Raw genomic sequence first — 26412 nt, forward strand, 5'->3', positions numbered from 1 at the left:
AAGGCTTCAAATCCATACTTTGAGATTTGAGTCTTCTCTGTTTGTTTCACAAGAGCTCTCATACACCTCAGATAAATCCTCTTTACCTCTTTGCTGGAACATCTCACAAGGGGAGAGAAGGCAGAAGAGCAGGGGAGGTGGGAAACAACATTGACTTGATGATTACATGGCATCTTCTTCATCTCTCAAGAGGATCAGCCTGAAGTTCATGGGTGGAAGACCAGGTTATGCAGTTATGATGTCCCCATGGTTTTCAGCTAACACCAGGCTGTTCCAGGAGTCCTGTTTGGAGCTGGTTTGTGGAGACTGGCTGATAGCTGACTGGTAAGCCTGCGGAGAAAGCTTCAGAGCTGAAATCGCAGGGTGAATAGATGATCCATGTCCGGACATGGCAGAGACTGAGAATGCCTACAGGAAAAGAAAAATCTGTGAATAAAGCTTCAAACCACTGAGGACCATATGAATCCCTTTAGGGGGAGCTGGTGTTAATGTAATAACATGTCTGTGGATTTACTGTAGAGATGCAGATCGCAGCTTATGCATAATACTTTGGACAGGCTCTTTTCTTCTCATTGTAGACCTTATTCTTTCCTACTACAGCATACAGGGCATCTTGTTCTCTTCTAAATGTCAGAAATGATAATTTTACCTCCCAAGGCTCGAGATTTCATTGGCCTTGGGCTCTGCTAGCTTTCACACGGCCTCCTGTGGATTGCAGGAGACATTAACAGTGCTGCAAAGCACTGCAGGTGCAGGATCAGTCCAGCACAACACTCAACCACATATTCTTTCTCCCGGGAGAAAACTGAAATTCCCTGTATGAACCCAAAAGAAGAGCAACTGTCATATATCGCTGTCTTTTGGTCGCGTTGTGCGATGGGGATCGTTAGCCAAGGCAAGCGTATTAAACCTCCACACAGATCAGCTTCCAGGTCTGGGTGTTGTTCAGCAGGATACGCACTTTGTGTGGATGCAGTGCTGCTCCCAAGACATCTAGTGGTGGACGTGGTACGGAGCACACCGCTTTACCCTGCAGCAATCTGCCCTCGTGCTTTACCTTTGCAGGGACTCGACTCATTCAGTTGGGACTGTGTGAGTTTATTCTCCTCACCCTGCATTTCTGATATCGCTCAACACGCAGCCAGCCAGTGCAGAGAAAGTAGAGTAATATTGCCAAGTTTTCCCTTGCTCAAGACAGATCAAATAAAATCAAATCATAAAAAGAGAATGGGCGTTTTCTTGTTATGGGACCTATATAGCTGCCCAGCTAGAAGGAGTTTCATGTTTTCAACAAAGCTGCTGCTTCTTGCCAATTCAGAACTGCTACACATCACTAAAAAGCTATATTGTGCTGTAGACATGGTGACAAGAATGTGGGGTTTTGTCCCATCCCAGAGGACAGATCTCTCACTGTGAACTCCTAGACCCCTGGGTTGAAAAAGGGCAGCCTTTTTCCACAGAGCTTTTGAGGATGTTCTTCTCACCATGTCTACCGTCCTAGTTACCTATCTTTGTCCCGCTGCCAGCATCTCCCCTCTGTACCTGAGAAATTGGGCTGGGGTGCCCGTAATGAGATGAAAGCCCAGGTTCTGTTTTTATGGGGCGCATTTCCTCAGTGGTCGTGGCACTGCTGCTGCTGCTGGTGGAGCTGGTGGTCGGGGTAAGACTCTCGCTGCTGGATGGACCTGTGAGAAAGCAGATGGTAAACCAGGCTCTTCCCAAAGCCCTTTCAGTACAAAGCTCTACCCACTCACCAAGAAGTTAGTGTGGGTAAAAATAAAAAAGTAAATAGTAGGAAGGGCTTTGTTACTGCTGAAAGGCATTCAGACATCCCCCATTTTTGAAGAATCAGCCCGTTTTGTGGTTGGGTGTCTGACTTACAGGGCATGGTGGTCAGAAACACAAGTGCACACACATATACACGTACAATAAAGTCCCCCATGCAACACTTACCTGCTGGTGTCTTTGTTTTGTTAAGGTTCTTCGGCTTGCGCTTCCTTGTCTGAATGCCCTCTTTTCTCATTGCTAAAGGCCTTGGAACCTATGGACCCAAACATAAAAGAACATTGGTTTCTGTATGTCCATAAGGTCATCTAGGAGAACATGATTCCAGCTCTGGCTTGTAGGCTCCATGAAAACCAGCTGATTTAATAGAAAGCAACAACGAGATGGAGCCTAAATTCGCTGGTCAGCACTGCTGTGTGAAGAGAGATGTCGGAATTACAAGGTGTGCATCCAAATGGGAATAGATGGGGTTTTGACACCGTAGGTATTGAGTGTTTTACAGCTCATCTGTTTCTCTTTCCTGTTGAACTCAGAGCAGAAGACACCTTTCTGGCTAATATCTGCTTTCTGGAAAGGTACCAAGCCTGTGTGGGGAGACCTCCCTTAGGAACTGATCCCACTGAGGCAAGTCACCCTGATAGTCAGAAACATGCTGGGATTTCTAGGAAGAATTGTTGGGTTAGGTAAGGCTTCCCCTCACCCACCTTGTCTTCCAGCTTTGACCTGCCTCTCATGAGTGCTCTTCATCTGCTCTGAAGCACTGGACTTCATTGAAAGCACGGGTGTGTATACAAACCCTGTGAGTAGCAATGAGAAGTGGAACTGGGGTTTGCTACTAGGCAATTGCCAGGGTATTGAAGGCCTCTGTCTCTGCCATGGGGGTGGCTCCGTAGCCACTGACTGTTGGGAGGAGCACTGGAGATTTGCATCTTGAGGTCCTGCTATGCCTTGGACTCAAACAGGACTCTTCTGGGTATATCAGAGGTGATGTAGATACACGAAACCTCCACTGACAGGAAGAGACTATCTGGACACCCATGCAAGAAAAGTCATTTATCAGTCCCATGACAAGCCTACAGCCAAGTCTTAGCTGGAATCTGGCACCCCGTGTGGAGGAGCTCAGCCCTTCTTTGTGCTTCTGACTCAGATTTTTCACTGAAGTGCCTGAATTTAGGAAGGAAGAATCTGGACCTAATTTTATTGGCTTGTAAGACTCTGATGCAAGAGGTACCTAATTAATATGTGAGAAATGCCCTGCATGCATCACACCTTGCCAATATAAACATGATGCAATGTTGAGGGGGGCTAAAGCGCAGAGGGACCAGCAGGAAAAACAGCTCCAGGAGAGCACGGAGTTGTGCCAGGAACCCAATCCCCAGCTTGGTGCTATCGATACCCTCCCTGCAGAGAGTAGAGATCAATGAAGGCGTTACCCCATGGAGCTTCATGTAGAGTCCGCAGGCGTTACAGACGGGCTCTCCCTCGGCGTTTCTGCGCCAGAGCGTGGTTGTCGTCGTGTGGCAGTTGGCACAAGAGAGGCCGACGCGGCGGGAAGCCGACTGTGAGGAAATGCAGAGGAAGAAAAGGCGTCAGCCCTACACTGCTACCACCAGCAGCATCTCAGATCCCAACGAGCTCACTCCAGCGCGCCTCGGGTTTTCATCTCCTCTTGCCTCTCTAATTTCTCTGTCTTTTTCTCTTTTTGCGTTGCTGCAGCCGATAACACAACTGCCTTTTTCTTCCCCTCTCGTCTTTCAGCTTCTGCTCCACTGCCTTTCCACTGCCTCCAGCCTGCCAGGGCTGCACAGACATCTCAGCTGTCCTGGAGCATCTTAGATGATGCCAGAGACATCACCTGAACAGAGACCCAAGTCTCCAGCAGGTCTAGTAGCAGCTTAGAGACCCACTGCACATGCACACACACCTACACTAAGGTGTCTGGATCTCAGACCGTCCTGCCCTTTCAGGCACCCAAGCACTTCACCTTCCAAGCATCATGGCATATCCCCAAGAAGATGTTATCAATGCCATGAATGTTACATACTCCTTGCTGGCTTTGCGTGATGTTGCTCGTGTGGCTTGAGGGGGAGATAAGAAAAAGAGTGCTTCCAGCAGCATCGTCTTCCTAAAGATAAAGAGGGATAATTAATAAGAATCCCCACTAATGAAGCAGTGCAGGGAACAGGCCTTTTTGAGGTTCCCATTCTGCATGAACTGGTTTAGCCAGGCTCAAAAAGCCACAGGAAAAAGACAGTGGGCTTGAAACCGTATAAAATACAAGTTTTGAGCTTGGAAGCAGTGTGGGAGGTGGAGGAAGAAAAAGCCACATCCTCCATGCCTGCCTGACTCTTCCCAGCATCCTTCAGAGCTCAGGTCTTTAGAGGCTGAGAATAAAGTCTGGATGGGCTGGGGTCAAATTCCCTCTCTGCTTGCCGGTAAACTGGGGACTGAACAGAAGTGCTAGAGCTGTGTGAAGATGCCTCGTTCTCATGGTGCCTGAAGAGGAGCCTATAGGGAGGAGATCCTGTGGTCTTGGACATCTCACCAGCTCTGCAGACCTGAGCAGCATAGCTGGAAGCTGTGCGATGGGGTGAAACCCTGGGAGATAAGGACCTGGCAGCTACCAGGGATTTCCAAGGTGACCATTGCCACAGCTTTCTCTGTGTCTTCTCCCTCATTATGAACAGGATCAGTTAATCTACAGCTGCAGGACAATCAAAATTGAAATTCAAGTACTTCTTAAGACTTTGAAAGCTGGAAACCCCTTTGGTGCAAAGTAACCACTCTTTTTTAGTTGTAACCTCACCATGTATTAACATCAATCATTGGCCTTTGTAAGTGGACTGAGAGCTTAAAAGAGAGCTTGCAGCAAAGGCAAAGATCTTCCCTTGCAGGGCTCTCTGGCATATCTCAGTGTCCAAAAAAAAGGGGTTACACAGTGAGAGATTCAACCAAATCACTTATGCTGAGTGTATTTATTCAGGTCAACCAATTGTCATTTCTTTAACCACACTCCTACATTGCACCCCTAGATACATCCTCCTTTTCTTCATGGAAATTCTCTTCGAGAAGAAAAAGCAGGCATTTGGTCATTTTTGCAAGATTTCCAGATTGTCAGCTGCTCAGCCAGGTGACAAAAGTGCATGTACAGATCTGGGCAGCTCATGCATATTTATATTTCTCACACGGTTTTCCAAGCCTTACCCCAAGGCTGTGCGGCGTTAATGGCATGCATTGCTGCTTGCTGTAAAAGACCGAACCTGGTAGACAATGGGGCGTTCCTGACTCCACAGATAAGCCCAAGGATAACCTGTGGACCAGTAAATAAAAGAGGGCAAGGGCCTGGATGCCAGGTGGCGGACGCTGCCTGGCGCCGTCCGTGCGGTGTCTAGGAAAAGGTTTTCACAAGAGGGCGCTGGGTGGCTGCGGCTGGTGGCAGCGCTCAAGCTGCCAGTGTCATTTTTGATCCTTGCAGGGGATGGTTGGGCTTGAGGACGGACAGGTCTGAGCAATGCAAAGGGCAGGGCAGGTTGGGGATGGGAACTCGTGGGAGGCAAATAGTGAGGAAACGTGGCCTCAGGGATGGCTCGCTGGCTTATTTCTGCCTGAGCTCATGATGGACCTGTGTCCCTGGGGCACAGATGACAGACCTTCTCAAAATCCCTCACCAAAGCAGGCAGGGATGAGCAGGGTATCAACACTGAGATGATCCCATCCCTCAGGTTCCTCGTGCACACCCCATCCTGACCCTATGGATTTTGGGGCGCCCTGACCTGCCCCACAAGCTCTGCTTCAGCTCTCCCAATGGAGCCGTGAGCAGGGTATCCAGAAAAGGTGGGCAGTCACCATGAAGTGCAAGGGGTTCCCCAGCAATGACCAGGGAATAAAAACTCTAAGGGTGAGAGAAGATGGACTGGTAGTGTGGTGGAGCTAAAAAGGGTTTCCATTTGTCCTAGTGTACTTACAGAGATACTAAGACAAAGACTGGCTTTTGCTAAACCGACGCCATGGTTTCTGCCCCTGTGTCTGTAGACCCTTCCACTACCTGACCTGGGTGTCTGCAGAACTGGTCTGGACAGTACAAGGTCTTGCAGTGTACCAAGCATAAGACAATCTGGCTTATTTTGGAAACCTGGACCAAAACCACCTAGGTTGGGCAGATGGGGACCCAAGGAGTCAAAACACCCCTGGCATCTCCACCTAGCCAAGAGGTGGTTTTTTGCCCCAACCTCGCACGCAGCCTTGCCCCATATACATTGTGTGATCTTGACTTACCAGCCTCCTCTGAGGTTTGAATAAGGGCCGGTTGATGCCGTTCATCTTGTGGTAGAGCCCACAGGCGTTGCAGAGGTAGTGCCCCGTGCCATCTCTCCTCCAGAGTGGGGTGGACATGGCCCCACAGTTGACACATTCTCGCCCTTCTGAATAATCATCAAAAAATTCTGCTGCCATGATGGGAGAGGAGGGAAAAGGCTTGGTTAATTAGGCGGACATAAATTTAATCTCTGATTTGGTTCTCAATTTAGCCCAGAAGTGACATTTCAAGAAATCACAAATATTCAGATTTTATAGGTTGCAAGAAACTGCTCTTCCTTTCTCCAGGAAGCCTCTGGGATTATTGGGAAGAAGAACCCCTTTCCCTGCCATACAGTGTTGGCTGCAGGACCTCTATGGCAGCAGGGATGTGCTGGGACAGGGATACAGGGAGACAGAAATAGAAACCTTCCCTTCTGCTCTGACGTTATCCAATTTTCAAGATTGGACACAGCCAGGGCAAACAGATTGGGGCAGGCAAACAGCCGTGTTTACAATCAAGACAAATTGCCCGCGACCGCGGACAAACACAAGCCTGGACCCACAAAGCAGAACCGCGCAGAGATCAGACACCTGACCGAGCATCTCTCAACAGGGCTCAGGCAGGTGTGGGCAGGGAAAGCCATGCACCCTGCTCCCCCACAGGACTGCTCCTCACCCAGCCCGTCCCCTCTGCAGAGGGGAAGGGCTGCAGAGAGCCGAGGGGGAGGGATGTTCATGTGCCTTCACCCTATTCTCTGCAGAAGCATCTCCTGAACTACAGGAACCAACGCGTACAACCCCAGCTCAGGCTGTCAGCTAACAGACATCATTGGGCGTTCGTGTGTGTCGGAGACTCAGCTTTTGCTGCAAATCTCCGTCACGCTTGATGTCACCCTCCAGAGCTTGGTGCATTCACCCACTATGTTCCCGCTTCATCCTCCACCAGGTGAGGACAACTGCCCTGGGCTGGGCCAGTCCAATCTCTCTGGCTATGGCAGGTCTGTATCCTCTGCAAGGCGGTGCAGAGGTCAACGCAACGCACCTCGACTGCGTCGTCATTTGGAAAGACAGGTCAGCTCACCGTTGGGTACAATGCCCTCGAGAAGCCAAGACTTTCACCTAATAATATATGAGCATAAGCTGTAGGCCTTGCCGAGATGTAAATACAGCTGCATCCAGATGGCATGGCCCTTGAAAATGCGTGTTGCTGATGGTCATCCCACCCAGAGGTTATCAGCTATTGAGTTCATCTCAGGGATGTATTTCTTCTGTTACAAAACCATTCCTTCCTGCACATGGACACACCCTGTTGTGGGCACCAAAAAGGCAACACTACATGGCAAAATAATTGGGGACAAGAAGAAAACAACAAATGACAGCAAAGGGCTCCGTTACTTAGCATAGGCTGGGAATAAACAAGGCTGCTGAAAAAATTCCCAACTGCAGTGCACAGGAGATGTTTGGAGGATGGTGGGACCTTTGCATTGAGACCTTCAGCCATCAGAGCCCAGCATAACATTAACTCTTAAATGTGCAGCTTGCTATATTTTGTGCTTGGCCACCTGCTTGTTATATGAGTGTCTTTAGCTTTCTGCTGGAAGACAATAGTTTCCCAAACAGCCAACCAACAAAATTTGGCTTCTTGCTGTTCTGTGTCTCAATCCCATGTGGATTCTCTCATATCCGATAAGGGCTATGTTCAAACGTCAGCTCTATTTTCTCCTTGCTCCAGATTATTTTTGGAAAATCTGTAGGAAACTACATAACCGTGAAGCAACCAAAGGATTGCAAAATTACTAAAGTAGCGCCAGTAAACAAAGAGAAAAAGATTCACTTGAGCCTAATTCTCCCTAGAAAACCAGGCTAAAAATGGCAAGAGATTACACGATATGCCCATGGGGAAATACTAGAAACCAGTAAATGAGTGTACCCAAGGGGCTCTGGAGCCAGAAAAGAAGGAATCCAGTATCATCTCAGCAGCTTAGGAAAATCTCATTACCTTTGAGCAATTCTGGTGTTTTAGGAAAGATGATTTTTGTACACGTGGATTCAGTGATACTGCAACCACAATGCCTTACTTTCCCCTTTAACAATCACCATTGAGTCACAACCAAAATCTAGATCAAATAAACTTCCTTTGAAAATATTAGGGATTGGGACAGCTTGTCAGGAAAGAACTCATTTCCTTGAAAAATCTCAAGAAAGGAAAGCATTTCACTGCTTTTTTCATCTTAGAAGTTGTTGAGGTTTTTGATTATCATTTTCCAATGAAAAAGCCAAGTTATATTCACAGTAACTTTTGTCCTGTGAGAACACCCTTTCTTCTTTGAAAATAATTCAATACAAAGTTGTTGACGTAATCCAGGGACAATTTAGCAGAGCAGCGATAGTCCAAAGGTAACAGTTAAAACTCTTGACAGGAATAAGTTGTATCTGTGACTAATTACAAAATATAATCTTTCCTGGAGACTTTTTCACCAGATAATCAAAATCTGAAAGTTTTTAACCACAGAAAGAGGAGAAAATTCCTAACAGTGCCTCAGAAATGTTGGAGAAAAAGTTGGACTGACTTTTGAGTAAGAAGGTCCCTCAAAATGGGTATGATAAGAAGAAATGCCAAGCATGGGAATACTTTTGTTTTTAGAAGAAAAACAGGATGTGGACTTGAAACCAGGCAAAACGTAAGTCTCTTATTTTCTGACAATAACCAAATTTGCTACTGAATATTGAGTGTTGTTTCTTAAGAGTTTATGTGACACCTATCTCCACTGTCCACATTATTTTCCACTATTGGTTTGTAATTGGACATCTAAAACCTCAGCACAAAGCAGTCTTGAGGCCCACTCCCTTTGCTCTCCTTTTTCATCTGTATTTATTTGGGCTATATTCTTCACTTCTTGTTTCGGGGGTGCTTTATTTTTTTCAGTTTCCATAGGATTTGGACTGGAGCTTCTCTCTTGAGGGACTTTCACTGGTTTAAGTTTCAAAAAACCCTCTTCTGCTTCTGTAGTAATAACATTTGTGTGATTTTCCCCTCCCAGCTGCAGACAAAGGTGATCCTTGTGAAAGTTAATAAACAGGAATCACTGGTGCTTGAGACGGGGAAAGAACAGACTTTGTTCCCAGCGCACACTGAGGCTCCACACAGTGGGTGGCTCTCTCTAATCACAGCCCTCATGGGGCGATATCAGATGGGTGCGTCCCCTGTGTGCACCACCCAGTGCTGAGTCAGAAGATGACATCTCCAGAGTGCAACCTCATTAAAAGCATTCCTGGAGCCCTGTCAGGAGCAGAGGGAGCTCCTTGACCTCAAGAGGTGTCACCTGGAGGAGAAATGTCCTCTCCTGCTTCAAAGTATGCTTGATGATGGCAGAGGATGTGTCTTGGACACTGCTGGATACTGGCTCAGAGAAGATGACGTAGGCTTAGTGCATGCCCTTCAGTGAACGAAGGGCCTTTGGGCCCCAGTGGAGAAGTGGAAGGCAAAGGACTGTATTTCCTTCTAAAAGAAGAATTCACAGCATCGCTGAACCCAGAACTGAAGTTGCTGGGGGGATCTTTCTGAGCTGACCTTCTGGCCACACAGCTGAGACATCCCAGCCACTCTTGAAAGCCTGAGGGTCTACAACATGATGAGAAAGTTGCACCTGAAGAGCTGCAGGCCATGCGATTTGACGTGGATGGGTGTCCAAGACCTAGGAAACGCAAGGCTCAGAGCCCACAGGAACTGTAATCCACCAGCAGGCTGAGCTATATTGGGCATGGAGGTCACTGGGCTTCAAGTGCATTAATTGTTTAATTTGCCATTGTTATTAATAATGGGGATTAAGGAGGCTCCCCGGGAAATAGCAGCAAAGTGTTTTCTTGGCTTCCGTCTCGGGGCTGGAGCTCTAAATCCTGGCATTATGAGATCCCCTGACACTTATTCCTTGTACTTAGCAGCCGGGAAAGGAAACGTTTATTCAGGCAGCAAATTGCCCGAGCAGCTCCCGGAGGGCCCTGAACAATGAGGGGGGAAGGAAAGGCTCCCCCAGTCGCACTCAGGGCAATAATTTCCGTTTCGTGGCACAGGAGCCGCTGCCTGATAATGGAGATTTATGGGTCCGTCCGGTGACCTCTGTAATAGCCTTTCTGCTGGAAAGATTTACTTGCTCTCCCAAAGCCAGGTATGGCCAGCCCTGGGACAGGGTTGAGGAAAGGGTAACGTTTGCTGGTTAGGCTGAGAAGGACACCAGCCCATGACTGGAGTAGCTTCATGTGTGCTGAATGGCCTCATCTTCCTCTTTGAACATACAGCTCCCCAAAAGTGCCTTTGCCTAGCCCTTATCTCAGATAATATCAGTCTTGGGATCATTCCGTCCTTTTTATGGGTTGAGTCCCCACCATTGATTAAAGCCGATGGCCTTCTACTTAATTCTTCAAAAGACCCTACCTTTAGACCATCAAGGAACTTCTCACACGAGAGCAGATCATGAAATCTTGCTGAATGACCCGGCCGGTGGAGAGGATGGATTGGGTCCTGTCCCTATCCTGGTCACCAGCTTGCTGTGTAAAAGGAGATCTTTTTCCCCTCACACCTACTGTTTATGAGGAGTGCAAGGTCCCCAGGGCAGGAAATGTCACTTGTGTGTTGCACAACAACCTCCTAATCTTGGGTGAGGCCTTGAGTATGCTAATGTCAGAAATACTTTCCACAATGGGACATTCAGTCCCCAGGGAGCCAGGAGTAACTCCTAAGTGGGGCATTGGGGTCTGGTAGGAAAAAAACATTTGTGGATATGGCTCTTCATGGCTCTTAGTCATTGGGAGTGGTCCTTCACATCCACCGCCAGGTCCACAGAGATCAATGGGTACAGACAATGCAGGGCTCAGCCGAAAGCACATCTGAGCACGCCCAGCTAGCCCACACCTACAGGCACTTTTTCCAGCATGGCTAGGACATGACAGCATCTCTGACCAAGGACACTCCCCACCCAAAGTCTGAGTACTTTTACCTTCCCAACCAGGAGGATCAGATACCCTCTTGCAACCAAATCAGCTGGGGATCAGGGGGAGGTTGCCCAGGGCTTGAATCTGAAGAGTGGCTCAAACAACTGCCTTTCCTGGGTCTTTCCACCAACTCTGCCAACCCCAACTCTGCCAGCCTGACAGTATGTCCGTTCCTAGGTCCAGACCTTCTGGATTTATTTGGGCTTTTCTTTAACAACACTACAGCTGTTAACCTTGGAGAGATCTTCCTGATCATATAAACCTGATGGATCAGGACAAGAAAAGCCTCTTTGATACATTTTGAATCCTTCAGTTCAGAGCCAGCTGTTTATAAGTTTCTGTTCCCAAACCAGCCTCTAGAAGAGGACAAAGAGTCCTCCCTGCTCTGGTTTGGAGTCAGACCCTGCTGCATGAGAAACAACGAGGTTGTGTCTTCTGCCTGCCAGCTCCCTCCTGCCTTCATCCCCTCTGGGTGAAGAGGAACGGAAAGAGACTTCCATTAATATAGCACTGGAGTTTGTTTACAGCTGGAGGGATATTTGATATCAACATTTCCCCCTACAGAAGTGTCTTCTCAACCCAATGAAGAAACTCAGCAAAGGACAAGCTGTCCTTCAAATGCAGCCAGGCACTTACAGGCTCTAAACAGACCCTGAGAGGAGTTTTGTCCGCAGAGAAGCAGTTTCCTAAAACAATTTGTTATGATAAGAGGTGAGAGCCACAGTCCTGTTTATACATGAATCCTAAATGGACTCTCAGGGGCACTCGCAGCTGAGGCAAAGGACATTGTCCCCTCAGACACATGAACACCCTGGGATCCCACCCAAGACACTCTCACCTTCTGCTTCAAGGGACAGCCATGACAGCATGGCAGGAGAAAACAGTATTTGCCATTCCCAGCTGCTCAGGATGTTTTGTCCCAAATCCCAAGATTGTTTCTGTTAAAAAGTGACAGTGTGGAAATCCTTTCTACAGTTCAAGCCTTTAGGGGTCCTTTTAATAAGTATTTTGCTGCAGCTACTGGAGGTGAAAGTCACATCTTGTATGTCTTTTGAATGGGTTGAGATGCTCCCACGAATTGCATGACTCCAGAAGCTGAAGTTTAAAAGGGAAAAACCTCCACTGAAAGGTTTCTGGTCAGACCACAGCAGTTGAAAGTGCTGGTTGGTCCAGTACCGTGGCAGAGCAGGGCTGAACTGGAAAGGAAGACAGCAGCAAAAAAACAAGGAGAGACAAAAGTAGAAGGGGCCGGGAGTAACTGTATATAAAAGAGCCCAAATTTATGCATGGGAGAGATCTGTAGCCAAAAGAAAGCTGTCAGTGAACCTTTCCTTGTTTGACGGGGACATCGTCAGCTTGACACACAGACTGGGATCAGAAAGCTCATGTGCATTATCTTGTCCTTCAGCTAATGGAGCCGAGGGTGCTTCTGCAACAACAGGTTCTGCCCATTGGCTTTCTCCCCCCTCCCTCTTCTCTGCCTGTTTCCCCTCTGACAGAATTTGGGGGTAATTCATCCAGGGCCCCACTATTTTAGAGACTAATGGGACCTAGACATGGGGAGAGCAAGACAGCGCCTGTCTGAATGGTGCCTGTCACTGGGGTGGTTGCTAGTGGGAATGTGGCTCCCTGCTCTCCTCTGATCGGGATTACCAGAAGACATCACCTGTGTGATTGCTGATCTGCAGGAAATGGAAAAGCATGTAAATTCCCTATGCTTAGCCAGAAACACAGTTTCAGGCAAAATGCATCATTGTACGTCTTCACAGAAATGGCTTGATGCTGTCCCAGCATCTTTTGGGGTTTATCTGACATGTCTACGATGGAGAAAATGGTTGGTTACTCAGTTGGCTGCCCTAGACCCAACAGCTTTTCCCCAGCAAACCTAAAGACCCTGCTTATTGCTTAGGAAACGTTCAGCCTACAGTTTGGCTGAGCCACATGCTGCTTTCAAAAAGCCAAAGAAAACTGGGTTTTTTCTTGCTTCGTGAAACTCCACAGTGAGACTGTTCCTGTGCAACCCTTCCCAGGCCAAATGTTTCACGTCAAGGCAAAGGGAACATTGCGTCCCTCCCCTGCAAAGTTCCCTCCTCTGTCTGCGGCAAGCCAAGGTCTGTGGCACACACCATTGCCAACAGCCAAGAATACTCCTTTCCTTCGTGGATATGTTTTCCCCGCTTTGAAGGACGATGGAGGTAGAAGCAGCCAAGGGACCAGCTGAAATCATGTGCAAGAGGGACACGACGGGAAGGTTGGTCAAATCCTGGGCCTGGATTTGAGTGCAGTCTTGGCTTTGCAACAGGCTTCCCTTGAGCAAGGCTTTTCATCTCCCCGCAACACTGTTCCTCCCCCATGAGAAGGAGCAAAAGCTCTTCCCTTCCTCACTGGATGGGGGGGCAACAAGGCAACTTTCAAAGGCCACAGTCATAGATGTGGAGACAAGCAGTGGATGGAAGAAGGGTGGGTGGAAACGGGCTGGATTCCTCTAAAGGAGATTCAAACAAGCTGCCTGTTTTGGGAAGGGGCAGGAGATACTCCTGGGGGACTGGCCAACCTGGTTGCTTGGAAAAGCACACCAGAACCACCAGACCCCCAAACCATCAAGCCTAATGGTTGTACCAGGGCTGACTGGAAAGACTGTTGACCCACACACTGAAGTACCATGTCCCACATCCAAAAGGCACAGAGTCTGCTATACAGGAGACACGCATGCAAACATCCCCAAGGATGTAGGGTGCTTTTGGTCAGAGCACTTGCTGGCCACCCCTTTGAGAGCAACGTGGTGTCTGACAGCAACTTCTGCTGACTCTGTCAAATGGTGCGTGAGCAAACTCCAAGGTCTGCTTTCTTTTGCTGGGATGCACACCTGATCCCACCCACCAGGGTGACCTCCCCTTTCTTACTCCTACTTAGAATTCTTACACTTGTAAATATCTGAGACTCTTCTGATAAACAGGAGATTCCTCTGCTTTTCGACTGTCCAAATATTTTTTAACAAATCTTAGATTAGCACGGAGACCCCAGGCAATGGCCAGGACGGAGCCATCCACCGCCTGGCGTCTACTTGGCAGAAGGCACTTGGAAATGGTCTTTCTCTCTTTTGACAAAGGAAAAACAGCTGCAGCATTATCCTCCTTGAAATACATCCCATCTCTAAATGGACGTGCCCTGTCAGAGGCTTTTCTTTGATGACTGCAGGGAAAGGGATGATGGGGAAAAAAATGTAGAGCATCAGAAAATCTTGGGGTTTGCAATGCCATGTTCCCACCTGGGCAGCTCTTTCTGAGTTGGGCACAGGCAATGGATCATGTCTGATGTACCCACAGGGGACCACAAGCAGGTGTGCTATGGAGGCATGCCAAGCTGCTGCTCCATGGCTGAGCCATGGGAACCGGCCTTATGTCTACTGGGTAACTGGTGAACCGGGGCCAGCTACTGGCTAACTAGTGAACCCTAAGCCCACCTAGCAGAGTCTGGACACGTTCAGATGCTGTTGGACCCCAATCTACAGTGGTCACATCCAAAGCGATTCCCAGGACCTGCACCAGGAGATGTTTGAGTCAGGCTGAGATGGTCTGTGCTCGGATCGTGCCGGGGGCTGCACTGATGATTGAAGAGTAGGGTCTGTTGACTTCCCATGGCTGAAATCTTACAGCAGTTCATCATCAAGCGTAACACAGCCTTCGTGGGCTCTTGGCTCGCTCGGGCTCCTACAGAGCAGCTGATGAGCTGAAACTCCTTAAACTATGGGAACCAAATGGTCTGTGGTCGTATGTCCTCTGTCTGTCTGATGGTGACCATCTCTCTGTCTGTAGAGGTGACTGCCAGCACCCAGGTGGACCAAAGCCAGGGCCAGCTCTGGGCCCAGGGAAATGGGTGCTGTTTGGGATCATCACAAGGACATCAGCTGGCCAGATGTATGCAGGCAACAGAGCCAAACTCTTCTCAATAGTGGGAGAAGGCACAAGGGGACGCAGCACAAACCGCAGGCTGGGCATTAGGAAAAGCGTTGTCATTAGGAGGTGGGGAAATTTCCATCCCTGGGCTTTTCCAAGCCTTATCCAGGTACGGCCACAGCTGACCTCAGCCACTACTAGTGCTTGTCGTCCTTCAAGCAGGAGGCTGGACTGGAGGTCATCCAACCTGCATTTCTGCAATCCTGTGGCTCCAGAAAATCTCCTTCTTTTTTTTTTTTTTCCCCCAGACTGGTGCAGATCAGAAGGAAAGACATTTATCCAAGTCAAATGGGCATCATCCTGCTTGTAGGAATACAATTAATTGTATTATTGCTGTCATATATGTGCATGTATTATACATGTATGTGTACATATATATATATGTATATATATAAACATACAAATTTATATATGTACACATATACCGTGTCCTTAAGAATGCCATTGTAGCAAGCTGGGAGTCATCTCTAATCAATTCTCTCTGGTTTTGCTGTCAGAATTATTATTCTATGGCTACATAGAACATAGCTATACAGAATTGTGAGTGTGTATATATATTTATATATACATGCACAAATATAACACACAGAGACACACACACGCACATATATATATATTAAAAAACTCCTCTCTCTATAAAACATATATATACCATGTGTAGGAATATATGAAATATATGAAAGAGGGTATATACTTCTCCACGTGTCTAAGCCCTCTCTGAGCATGACGGCACTAACCAATACTGACCATCGTGTGCATTTCCAAACCCCTGCCCCGGTTTTCTGCAGCTCACTAATTTAGAGACAGGCTCTGACTCCAATTTGGAGGTGTTATACTGATAAATCTCACTCAGAGGAGTTACACCAAAATAAGTTAGGCCAGATCCTGGCCTCCCTACGGGACGCCAGCCAGGGACAAACAAAAAGGTGTTTCCTACAGTTCATCACGTTGTAGGGGACAGTCAGTTTGTTTAACCCCTGGCCCTTCTCTTTTCCTCTTTTATTAGTTATTCTGAACGTTAAGTCAACTCAGCCCCCGAGCAGGGCGGGAGGATGGAGCGATTCTCCCCGGCTGCCGATAAAGCATCTGCAAAGGTCAGTTCACTCAGAAACTACAGCCCAGGCCAATAAAACGGCAGGTACCAAACTTATCAGGACAACATATAACTTGCAGTTTTTCTAACTCAATTGATTGGACTTTTTATCTAAAATAACAGGCATTATAAGATAGGCGAAAGTCAAGATAAGGAAGAAAATCGAGTAGGTCTTGAATCACGATCAGCATGGGGACAGGTTCAAACTCCCACACCTGCCCCGGAGGAATCAATGAAAGTTTCTTGGCGCCGTCCACTCGTTTTGAAACGCTGCTAAAGTTGAGTGAACTTTGAGACCGCGGCGTTTATTCTGTGATTATAATTAACTTGCTCACCCGTTGTTATCGATTTTGCGTGAAGGGAGGTGACAGAGTCTGACTGGGATGTTGGTTTAGGAATAGAAATGGCTGGGGAGGTCAGGCAGTGGGGCAGGTAGCCCTGCTGGAGTGAGACCCTTCCCTGGCTGGGGGCAAAGGGAAGGGGATTCAAGGGGGATTTCACCCTCCTGCTTGTGATTCTACTTGTTCTGGGAACTGGGAAAACCCTCGAGGCCAAATCTTCACATCCAGAGGGTCGAGGTAAATCACAGCATCAATGGTCTGCTCCATTGAAGCAATGAAACACCAAACATAAGAAGTCCCTGGAAAAAAGCCTCGGTCGTGCTCACGATCCAAGGCATCCTCCCAGCCCAGGGGAACATGAGGAGGAGACATCCCCCCAAGCCAACAACCCCTCTCGTGCTCCCCATCACCAAGGCCTGTCCCAGTTCAGCGTCCTTTCCGGCAGCCAGTCGCCCGAGCAGCTAGCCCCTGGGGCCAGCGCTCCCTTCCCAAAATAATCTCAGACATCTGGGGCCAAACGTGTCATTCGGAGGAGTCCTGATGTCTGGGGCTCCCCGCGTCGCTGATTTTTTTACAGCTCCAGCGCTGCAAGCCCTGAATATTGAACAATGATGGCTCCCTGGCTTGCAAACCCAAGAGCCTGCCTTGGAAACTCATCAGAGTTTAAATAATAAATATTAGGTTATTTTTTTGTCTCTTCTAGAGTTTCAGCACGTAGGAATCAGGATTTCCCAGCTTTTCTGTTGTCCAGCAAAGCTGCTTCTTCCCTTCCTGCAAAACCAGAGCCTGACATACGATAACATGACTCCAGAAGCCGGAGCTTGAAGGAAAGCCGAGGCGCATGGCGGCACAACTCCTGGCAACAGCCAGAGGCAGGCAGTTGAGAGGCAGACAAGTGGGAGATGTCTCCAGAACTGTTTGGAGATGTTTGCAGAGCCAAAGGAGACAGCCTCGAGGCCAGAGGACAGCCTGGAACTTGCTTAAATATTATAGACACAGCCAGAGAGCGCCGTGCAAGCAGGAACTGTGAAAAAAAAAGCGCCAAAATGGGCAAAATCTTGCTCTGAGGGGGCAGCGTGGCCTCCTTCTCCCTCCCCTGCTCCATCTTTGCCCCCAACCTCTTCTGCTGGGCTTGGGTTTTAACCTTTTAGGACAGCCTGACGGCAACAGGCACCCAGCCCTACCCCAGCACCCTGTAAACAGACCATGCTGCGGCTGGAAACGTCGACCGGAGGAAAACGGCTCAGCTTTGTGAAGAAGAGCAAGAGCAGGCAGCAGCCTCCCACCGCGGGACCTCTCCTGAAAGGCTCCCCCAGCAGACACCGACCTCATTCCCAGGGATTAGAAGGAAACATTTCCAGGCAACAGTTTTGTTATCCCAGATTCAGAAGCGTCCAGTACCAGTCCCTGGTGGAGACGGGAGACGAGCCCCGCTGCGCCGCTCATCCCGCTGCCCTCACCCCACCTCTGGTGGAAAACGCACTTTTCCTCGACTTTCCATGAATAATTTTGTTTTCCCTCTTTCACAAACAAAAATGAATTACCGAGTCTCTCCCAAGGCTGGCGTGAGCTCTTTGAGCCCAGCTGGCTCCGATAAGGGGCTCACCAGCTTTCCAGGTCACTAAAAATAATTAAAAAAAAATAAAAAAGGCAGAAATCCCTTCATGCTGCAATGTATAAACCCCGTGGCCACTTCCAGGTAAGACAAAGAAAGGTCCCACCGGTTTTTGGGGCTTCACCTCCCCAAGAAAACCTTTAGATCCCTACATAACATGGGGGGGGGGGGGGTGGGGGCTGCGTTTCTTCCCTATGGAAGCTTCTGGCGTGGGCCTGATCCTGCACCAGCTCTCGGCGAACCTCTCTTTGCTTTAAAACAGGGATGGTTTCAGCTCTGAGCCATGAAGGTGGGGGTTTGGGGAGGTTGGTTGTTTTTTTTCCGCAATCCATACTGAATCTGTTTGGGCCGGGGATGTGGGGGGTGTGTGCTGATCCTGCAAGCCTTGCCTGGGCAAAACAGCAGGATTGGCCTTAGGAAGACAGAGAAAACAGCAGAAATACGTGGGAAGGACAGAACTTTGCCTCCCTCACCAAGCAAAAGGTGCATCCTACGTTTCAGTGTCCACTTAATTAAGCAAAAAAGCCCCTCTGTGCCAGCGAATAATTGAGAAAAATAATAATCCCCAAGCACTTGAAAAATACCTATTTTCGCTTCCAATGGACACTGCCCCAAACTTGGCTTTAAAATCCAGACCTTGCCAAAACCTGAAAGCTGAAACGTTTCAGCGCTGATGGCGGGGTCAGATCTACGTCCAGCTTTGAAAACCTCTGCCCAGATCTTCTTCCCTAACAGACCCAGAGCCCACCCGCCTGCGCTTTTTTTGGGATGAGAAATTCCAGCTTATCTTATTGAAAAAGAAATGCCCCGAGTGTTTAAAAGGGTGCAGTAGCACGGGGACTGCTGCAAACTCAAGCGATCTCTGCAGTAAGTGCCCTTCCAAAAAACTGCAAGGGAAAAAAACCCCACCAAACCCCAACATTTCTGCTGTACGAGACCTGACAACGGCATCTCTTGGCGCGGCAGGAACACGGGGGCTTTCAAAAGAGCCCTTAATACCAGCCGCTGCGAAGGCAATGATGAGGATCGAATTATTTTCAAGCGCTGTCACGCGCGTGTAAGCACCCACGTATAAAGACCTCACTGCTCAGGCATGGCAGATAATTGGGTTTAATTTGTCATTACAGATGTATTTACAGCTTGGACCGGTCACCGTGACCGGTGATGTGGGGAAGACTTGTAAAGGCCAGAGAGATTTTAGTATTTTGCCATAACGCTGGACGTTATCACAGACAGCTGCGAGGGGTTGGTCCCACAAAGGGGACCCACAAGGTTTTTATCTCCCCCCTCAAATTAAAAAAAAAAACCTCAGTCCAACCTTATGATGAAATTTGCTCTTGTAATTCGGGTTAATTTTGGAGGTAAGAGCACGTTCTCACTTATTTCCTTGCTTATTTAAGCAGCATTTCACACTCGCACGCAGAAGGCGTATTTACACCTTCCTGCCAGACAGCAGCATGAATTCAGGATCCGTCTACAAGGTGAATATTTGGCGTTTCCAATCTCCCTTTCTGCAATCCTACAGGCATCCTTACACACATCCCCCGCCCTGCAAGGCAAGCCGTACCCGTAACAACCCAACCTTCCCATGACTGAGGGGTTTTGGCTGTGTAATCGCGTTCTTTGGGGATCACACGTTGCTGTAACACGGGGCTGGTGTGGCCGTCCCAGCAAGAATTCTGCGTTTCTGCCTCTGCCCTCCCAGCGTGACCAAAACCGGCTGCTTTAAGCCCACAATCTAAGCTCTCGACACAGATCGCTGCCTGGTTTCGCGGGCAGCGGTGAGCCCCAAATGGGAGGCAGACGCTTCGTTAAGACTTTTTGTAATAGGGTTGCAAAAGACCTCGAAGGACCTGCGATGTTCAGCTGCATCTCCCCACCTTCCTCTCCCCGCGTCCCCCCGGGAGCATCGCCGAGCAGGGAGCGATCCCCAAATACCCCATTTCTGCACCTTCTTTTCAATAAGGAAATTGTAGGGCGGGAAGGACACACGGGAGTGATGTGTGAATTTGGGAACAAAACCTCCGAAAGGTGACGTGTTGTTTTTACACCCCCTTTTTCCTACGTACGCAAAGCTGTGCGGGGCTCGAGGAGCAAAAAATTCGTCCCACAGCTCTGTGCCGATGAGAAAAAAGTCTCTGCACGTTTCAGAGCTATACTATCAAATATTTTTTTAATTGTTTTTTTCCTTAAAAATTACATTTTTCCACCTGTATTTGAGCAGCCCCTGCACAGACCCTCCCTCAGCAGCAGCAAGCGGCCGACCTTCAGGCACAAAAACTTGCTCATCTCGCCGCGCTGCTGCTTTTTCATCCTATTTAGGATTTTATTTTCTCGTTGGTGCTTTGTTGGTGGGTTGGGTGTTTTTTATTTTTTGCAACATCCTTAATTTTTCAGAGGGAGATGCTTTGCACTTTCAAAAAACCCGGCTGTGTCCAGGATAACCAGTTTTGGGGAGCTCCTCTCTGCCTGCCGAGCCAAGGTTTCTCCATCATCCCAAGAGCACGGAGGCAGCAGGATCGGACCCAAGCTCCTTTGGGATACACTGCCTGATAAAACACTCATCTATTTCCAAGGATTTTGCCTTTTTCCCCCAAAATTGGTGGAAATAAATATGGAGAGAGCAAAATAAGGGCTGTCTTAAAAAAAAGTATTGCTGTTATTGTTACAGAGATAAAGACACATACATGAGTGCATCCGCGGAGGAGAAAAATAATTAATCCTGGCTTAATAAAGCCTTAGATTCAGTACCACTCTCCACTGCCTTAATTTTACTGCTTTACAAAAATTCATGAGCGTTTATAATGTATTATATACTACACCATGGCTGTTCTATGCAACGTAATATGCATTTGTATTTGGTAATAAAGTGCAATTTTCAGTTAAGGAATTGTATTATTAATAAGGGTGATACAGTGCCCGTGATGATGATATTTCTATTATTGTTGTTGCCTTACTTACAATTTAAAATATACTGTTTGGGGATTCGGGGCGGTAATGATCAGTTGTGTGTTTGAGCTTGATCTTGCTGAAAGATTAGAAACCCTAATTCTGTGGGTTTCATCTCAAACCCCAGACTGACTGGTGACAATTAAATTAGGCAGCAAGCAGAAGGTGGCTTGAAACCCGCAGAGGGGAACAAAGCCCTGGGCCAACCTTCCCCCGCTGGCGGAGCCAAGGTGAGAATTGCAACCGCTTGCAGGACGGGGGATTGTAGGGTCCCGTGCAAAATGCAGACACGTGTTGCAGCCCCATCCTCCGTCCTACAGCCCCGTCCCTCTGTCCTACAGCCCCGTCCCTCCATCCTGCGACCCCATCCTCCATCCTACAGCCCAGTCCCTCCATCCTGCGACCCCATCCTCCGTCCTACAGGCCAGTCCCTCTGTCCTACAGCCCCATCCCTCCATCCTACCGCGCTATCCTCCATCCAGCAGCCCCATCCCTCCATCCCACAGCCCCATCCTCCATCCTGCGACCCCATCCTCCGTCCTATAGCCCCATCCCTCCATCCTACAGCCCCATCCTCCATCCTACAGCCCCATCCCTCTGTCCTACAGCCCCGTCCCTCCATCCTGCAGACCGTCCCTCCATCCCGCGGTCTCATGCCTGCGAGGACAGGCACAGCAGAGGTGCTGGGCTCCCCACGTCACCCGCTGCCCCGTGGGGAGCAGCCACCTCGTCCTTAGGTGCACAGGGAAGGTCAGGGGCTGCTTGTAGGGCAGAGGGTTGTAACAAATGCCGATGAGTCACTGGAAATGCTGGCCCCGGGGATGCTACAGGGCAAATCTTTTAGCATCCCTGTGGGAAAGCTTAAGATCTGGTTCACAATCTCTCCCCCACCAGCGGCGGAGAAGACATTTTCCAACCAAGCGTCTGCTCCAGGCTTTGATCTTCCCAGATACTGCTGCTGGGTTCAAACGGTGCCTGCTCAGGGAACCCTGATTTACTCGAAACACAATGCAAAGCGCCCGTCAGAAGTGCCCACAGCCCCTCACGCCCGTTTACTCCCAACAGCATCGACCTCCTCAGTGCCACGGCAAAAGAAAAACCCCACCGCTTTTTTTTTTTGCAAAAAGCAACTTTACAAGGGGTGGGGGTGGCAAACCAGGATCTGGCCTTCCCCTCCCAGCCTGAAAAGCGTGGCAGCGGGCTGGATGCGCTTGGGCTCCTGTGCCGCCCTCTATCCCCGCTCCCCTCTGCGTGGGGAAGGGGGAAGCTGCCCATCCCTGGTAATTTGGGGACAGATTATAAGCAGTTTTTGGCTCTGGCAGGGAAATCTCCTGAAAGGGGGCTTTGCAGCGGGTCCTTTTCATGCCTCATTAAGTCGGGAATTCACGGTAACGCCATCCCAGGGAATGCCTGGAGCAAGTTCACGGCCTCAGCCGCGCCGGGTCTGATCCCTGAGTAATGAAATCATTCGCCAAACTTACCCCGAAAAGCCCAAATTTGGCATTTTGAACTCACACCGGGGAAAATTTTTCCAATAGGCCCATGTGATTTACGCACCCATCCTTCCCAGCACTTTATACCACAGAGCTGTGCTGGCACGTTTTAACCCAGGCCAAAATTCCTTTTATCAGGGAAAAAACAAGAAGATCTTTATTTCTTTTAGTATCATTTTCTTTGAATATATTTTCACTAAACTTCTTTCCCCAGTACATCGTGTTACAGTGGGGGGAAAAGATGCCATCCCCAATTGCATAGGCTGCGTATCCTACCCAGCTACACCTGCATAGACTTAATCCTCACCATTAAAAAATGATAATAATTAATTTTCTAATGATCCCAGGGGTGCTCTGCAATTAGCACTATCCAAAGGTGACGGTTCTCCAGGAAGCAAAATCGCTGGAGGGAAATGAGAGCGCTGCAAAAATCGCCTGATTTCATACAGCCTTGCGTGAAGGATTTTGCTTCCACCCTGAGAGCCGTCGTTGTGCAGAGGAAAGAAAATTCTTTAGTCCTAAGGAAAGGCAAAGGAAGGAGTCTGGGGCCAGGGACTGCTCAGACGCTGAGCCAGGCTCAGGCGTGCTACCAAATCGGGTTTGGATGGGTGAAATCCACAACGGTGTTTCCCTCCCACTAAATCTTTCAGTGCCTTCGGTTTTTCAGCCCGTCAGGGCTTTTCACCCTCGCTCACCAAACAAAAAAACACCTTCTCCCTGCTCAGAAACCACCAGCCAGCCTTTACGTGCTTCACACGACCCCCTCGATACCCACAGCATCGCTCCGGCGTCGAGGAGCCAGCTGGGAGCAGCCCAGCAGCGGCCGCATCCCGACTCGGGGAGAAGAAGGGAAGGGGCAGGTCTGGACTTTAAACTACTTGCTGAGGGAGCTGCCATCCAAAAAAATCCATTTTAATCCTGAATTTAAAACTCACCCACTTTCAGGCAGCTTCTTTTTTTTTTTTTTTTACTTTACCAAAACCCAAGCGCTTTTTATTTAAAACCCAAGTGCTTCTTCCACATTTAAGGCAGAGACATAATTAGACCCGCGCTAATCAATCCCCCGGGGTTCTGCCGCGCTGCTCTCGGCGATGCCGGAGGCAATACCCTGCATCCAGCACCCCAACCGGGACGTGGTGATGGAAAAGGTTCCCGGTTTCTTCCTCCCTCGTTACCGACTGCTAACATTTTCTAGACTGGCTCAACGCATCCCGTCTGCCCGGTGCTATTTAAGAGCCCAGATAAAACCCACTTTTTGCCACCCAAAGGCAGGCTGCGAGACTTGCGACGCGAACCGCTGCTTAACACAGGGCTCCAAACCCCCAAAGCGCTGCGCTCAATCCCCGGCACCTTAAAAGCCGCTGAGTATTTTTACAACTGCAATTCTTCGTTCGCATTATTTTGGTTTGAAGTTATTTTTACTACTCTGAGCCCTTTTGAGACTGCTGCAAAAAGGTGGTGTTATTTTTTTTTCCCGAAAAAGAGGTGGCACCATAGTCAAATACAAATGCACGTACGTCCTTGTTGTTAATATTTAATTACTATTTGATTACTCGATTCATCCTGCCCTTTTCCTATACTTTACACCTTCCCATGGCTTCCTAAAATCATTGCCTGGTTGGACAAAACTTTATCCTTATGGATAATCTATTCCTCAGTTTAAGCAATTTCATAACACCCAAAGAAAAAGCATTGGCAAGGCCAAGCCTTCACCGACACCCAACTTGCCTTTCTTTAACATCTTAAAATAATGCTAAAGATAAAGCAAACCTCACTAGACACGATGGAAAAAATACCTTCAAAAATTTAGGTTAAAGAACACGATCTTAAAACGTATCTGCAGACAAATTTGAGTCATTTTCTTTGTTAATCCCGACCCCAAAGCCAACAGAAATACCTTCATGGAGAGAAGGCGGGGAGGAAAAAAGGGTTTATGAAACCACAATGCAAAGATGTGTCCCACATTTCTCTCCCCCTTTCTCCCTCTTCCACTGTACAAAATATAAAAGCAGTATTTTAAGCCATTCGGGACGATTTCTGGTTGTAGGACGCAGAGGCGCTTAATGAAATAAAAGGCTCTGAGATCGGGATCGGCACAAGAGATCCCGGCTGAGATTTTTTGGGGGCAAGGAGACGCTGGAATACAGGACTGGGTCATTCAGATGTGCCTGTGAGACTCCCCAAAAGTGTGATAATAAATGCGGATATGTTTCTTTTCCTCATTTTCCATCATTTCTCTCCCCTCGGCACCGAATTTCCTTTCACTTTCCCTTTCTCTAGCCTAACAGATCTTTCCAAAAATAAAAAAAGGACGTAACATAAAACAGCCCAAAGGGAGAATCTCGGATTCATGGGCCAAACTTCAATCCCTCTTTTCCGAACAAATTTTCCCCATTTTACACCTAAAGCAAGCCGGGGAAGGGGCTGCCTGCACACCCACGGAGCGTTGTGGTCCTGCGCACCACGGAGATCCCCATCGCAGCCCCTAAATCCCCTCGGAGCTATTCGTGAAGCCCGCGGGTCCTTGCGCGGGGGCTCGGCACATCGTTTCTCCCAGCTCCGGGCCTACCCTAAATGATATTTATATTGGGAAGCTGTGGTCCTTGTCGGGATTTTGAAACGATGGTTTTGCAGAGAAAATGTGTGCGTGCAGGGGGAGCAACCACAGCACCCTGGGGACCCCCAGGTTTTGCAGCCAGAGGGGTGGCCCCGGCAGCGACGTCCCGAATAGGCTGAATTTCTCCCTCCTGCCCTTCGCGCCTTCTCGCCCTGCCCAAAGAAGGGCGCGTGCCCACAAATTTTTTGGTGGGGTGAAACCCTCCCATCCCTTACCCCCAACCCTGGCTGCGCTCACCGATGTTGGCGTGCCGGGCGGCCGCGGGCGTCCCTCGGCTCTGCAGGTTGTGCAGCATGGGGCTGTCGAAAGGCGAAGAAGTCCAGGTCGTGGCCATTTCGGGGCTCATGTAAGCCGGGTAGGGGCTGGAATAGGAGCTGCCGAAACCCCTGCTGTACTGCTCCCTCCCATTAGCAGAAAGGTTCAAGGAGCTGCTGTAAGCCGCCGCGGCTTCCCGGGAAGAGGTGGCAGGAATGGGGGTGCTGGTGGAGAAGGAGAACCGAGGTGACACGGGAGGGTGAGAAGATCCAGGGTTGTAAGCGGTGCTTTCGGCTCCGGGTTGAGTCCAGATGGAGTGGCTGGAGACGGGGCTGCCTTGCTGGGAAGAGCCGCTGCTCTGGAGGTATGGCAGGCTGGGGAGCATGGAGGTGACCCTCGTGGTGGGCACATAGACGGGGGACGCTGCGGCCGCGCTGTGCATGAAGCCACCTGCCCCCTCGTACGCCGGAGGGCCGGGGTTAGCTGCCATGGCTAAACTCTGGTACATCTCGCGACTGGCCTCCCCAAACCCCAGCCGGGTCCCCGGCCACAATCCAGAGCGACGAGGAGCGGGTGAAAAACCCCAGGCTCCACTTTCCCCTGCGGCGAGCGATGGCCGGAGCGATTCTCGCGTGGGCACAGCCTTCCAGCCAAAACCAAAACACCACCAGCGATGCAATTTTCCTCCACCTCCCCCCCCTCCCTTCCCCACCGCCCACCTTCCCCACCTTCAGCAGGTCCGGCCGCCTCTTCGAGACCCCAAGCAAGAAGTCCAGGTCCCCTCCGGAGGAGAGATTTAGCTGCCGCCTGGATTTAGCTTCTCCCACAGGGCTCCATCCATCACCTCCTGCTGCCCCCCACCCCACCCCCCCCCCGAACCCTCCACGATGGGGTTGGGCTGCTTAAAACCCTCGGTCAGTCTCCTCCCCGTCTTTCTCCCCCCCACAACCACCACCCCCCAGCCCCCGCCCCGTCCAGCGACACCTCCGGGGGAGGCAGGGGGAGATGCGGCCGGGATGGAGG

The 26412-nt window shown here is 49.3% G+C and overlaps 1 protein-coding gene across 2 annotated transcripts; it reads right to left on the minus strand.

The window, feature by feature from the left end:
• Window positions 1-225: 225 nt before the first annotated feature.
• On the minus strand, window positions 226-25897 carry GATA4 (GATA binding protein 4). 2 transcript variants are annotated; one of them, XM_009948783.2, is made up of 6 exons: window positions 25372-25897; window positions 6061-6227; window positions 3219-3344; window positions 1954-2041; window positions 1543-1685; window positions 226-408 (listed from the first exon to the last, which is right to left on the minus strand). In XM_009948783.2, the coding sequence occupies exons 1-6, from the start codon at window positions 25895-25897 to the stop codon at window positions 226-228; spliced, it is 1233 nt and encodes a 410-aa protein (XP_009947085.1). The 2 variants fall into 2 exon arrangements, with proteins under 2 accessions (XP_009947085.1, XP_009947077.1); XM_009948775.2 differs by having other exon boundaries at window positions 6061-6230.
• Between the last annotated feature and the right edge of the window lie 515 nt (window positions 25898-26412).

Source organism: Leptosomus discolor, chromosome 2 (genome assembly GCF_034619465.1).
Source record: "Leptosomus discolor isolate bLepDis1 chromosome 2, bLepDis1.hap2, whole genome shotgun sequence".
Taxonomy (NCBI): domain Eukaryota; kingdom Metazoa; phylum Chordata; class Aves; order Leptosomiformes; family Leptosomidae; genus Leptosomus; species Leptosomus discolor.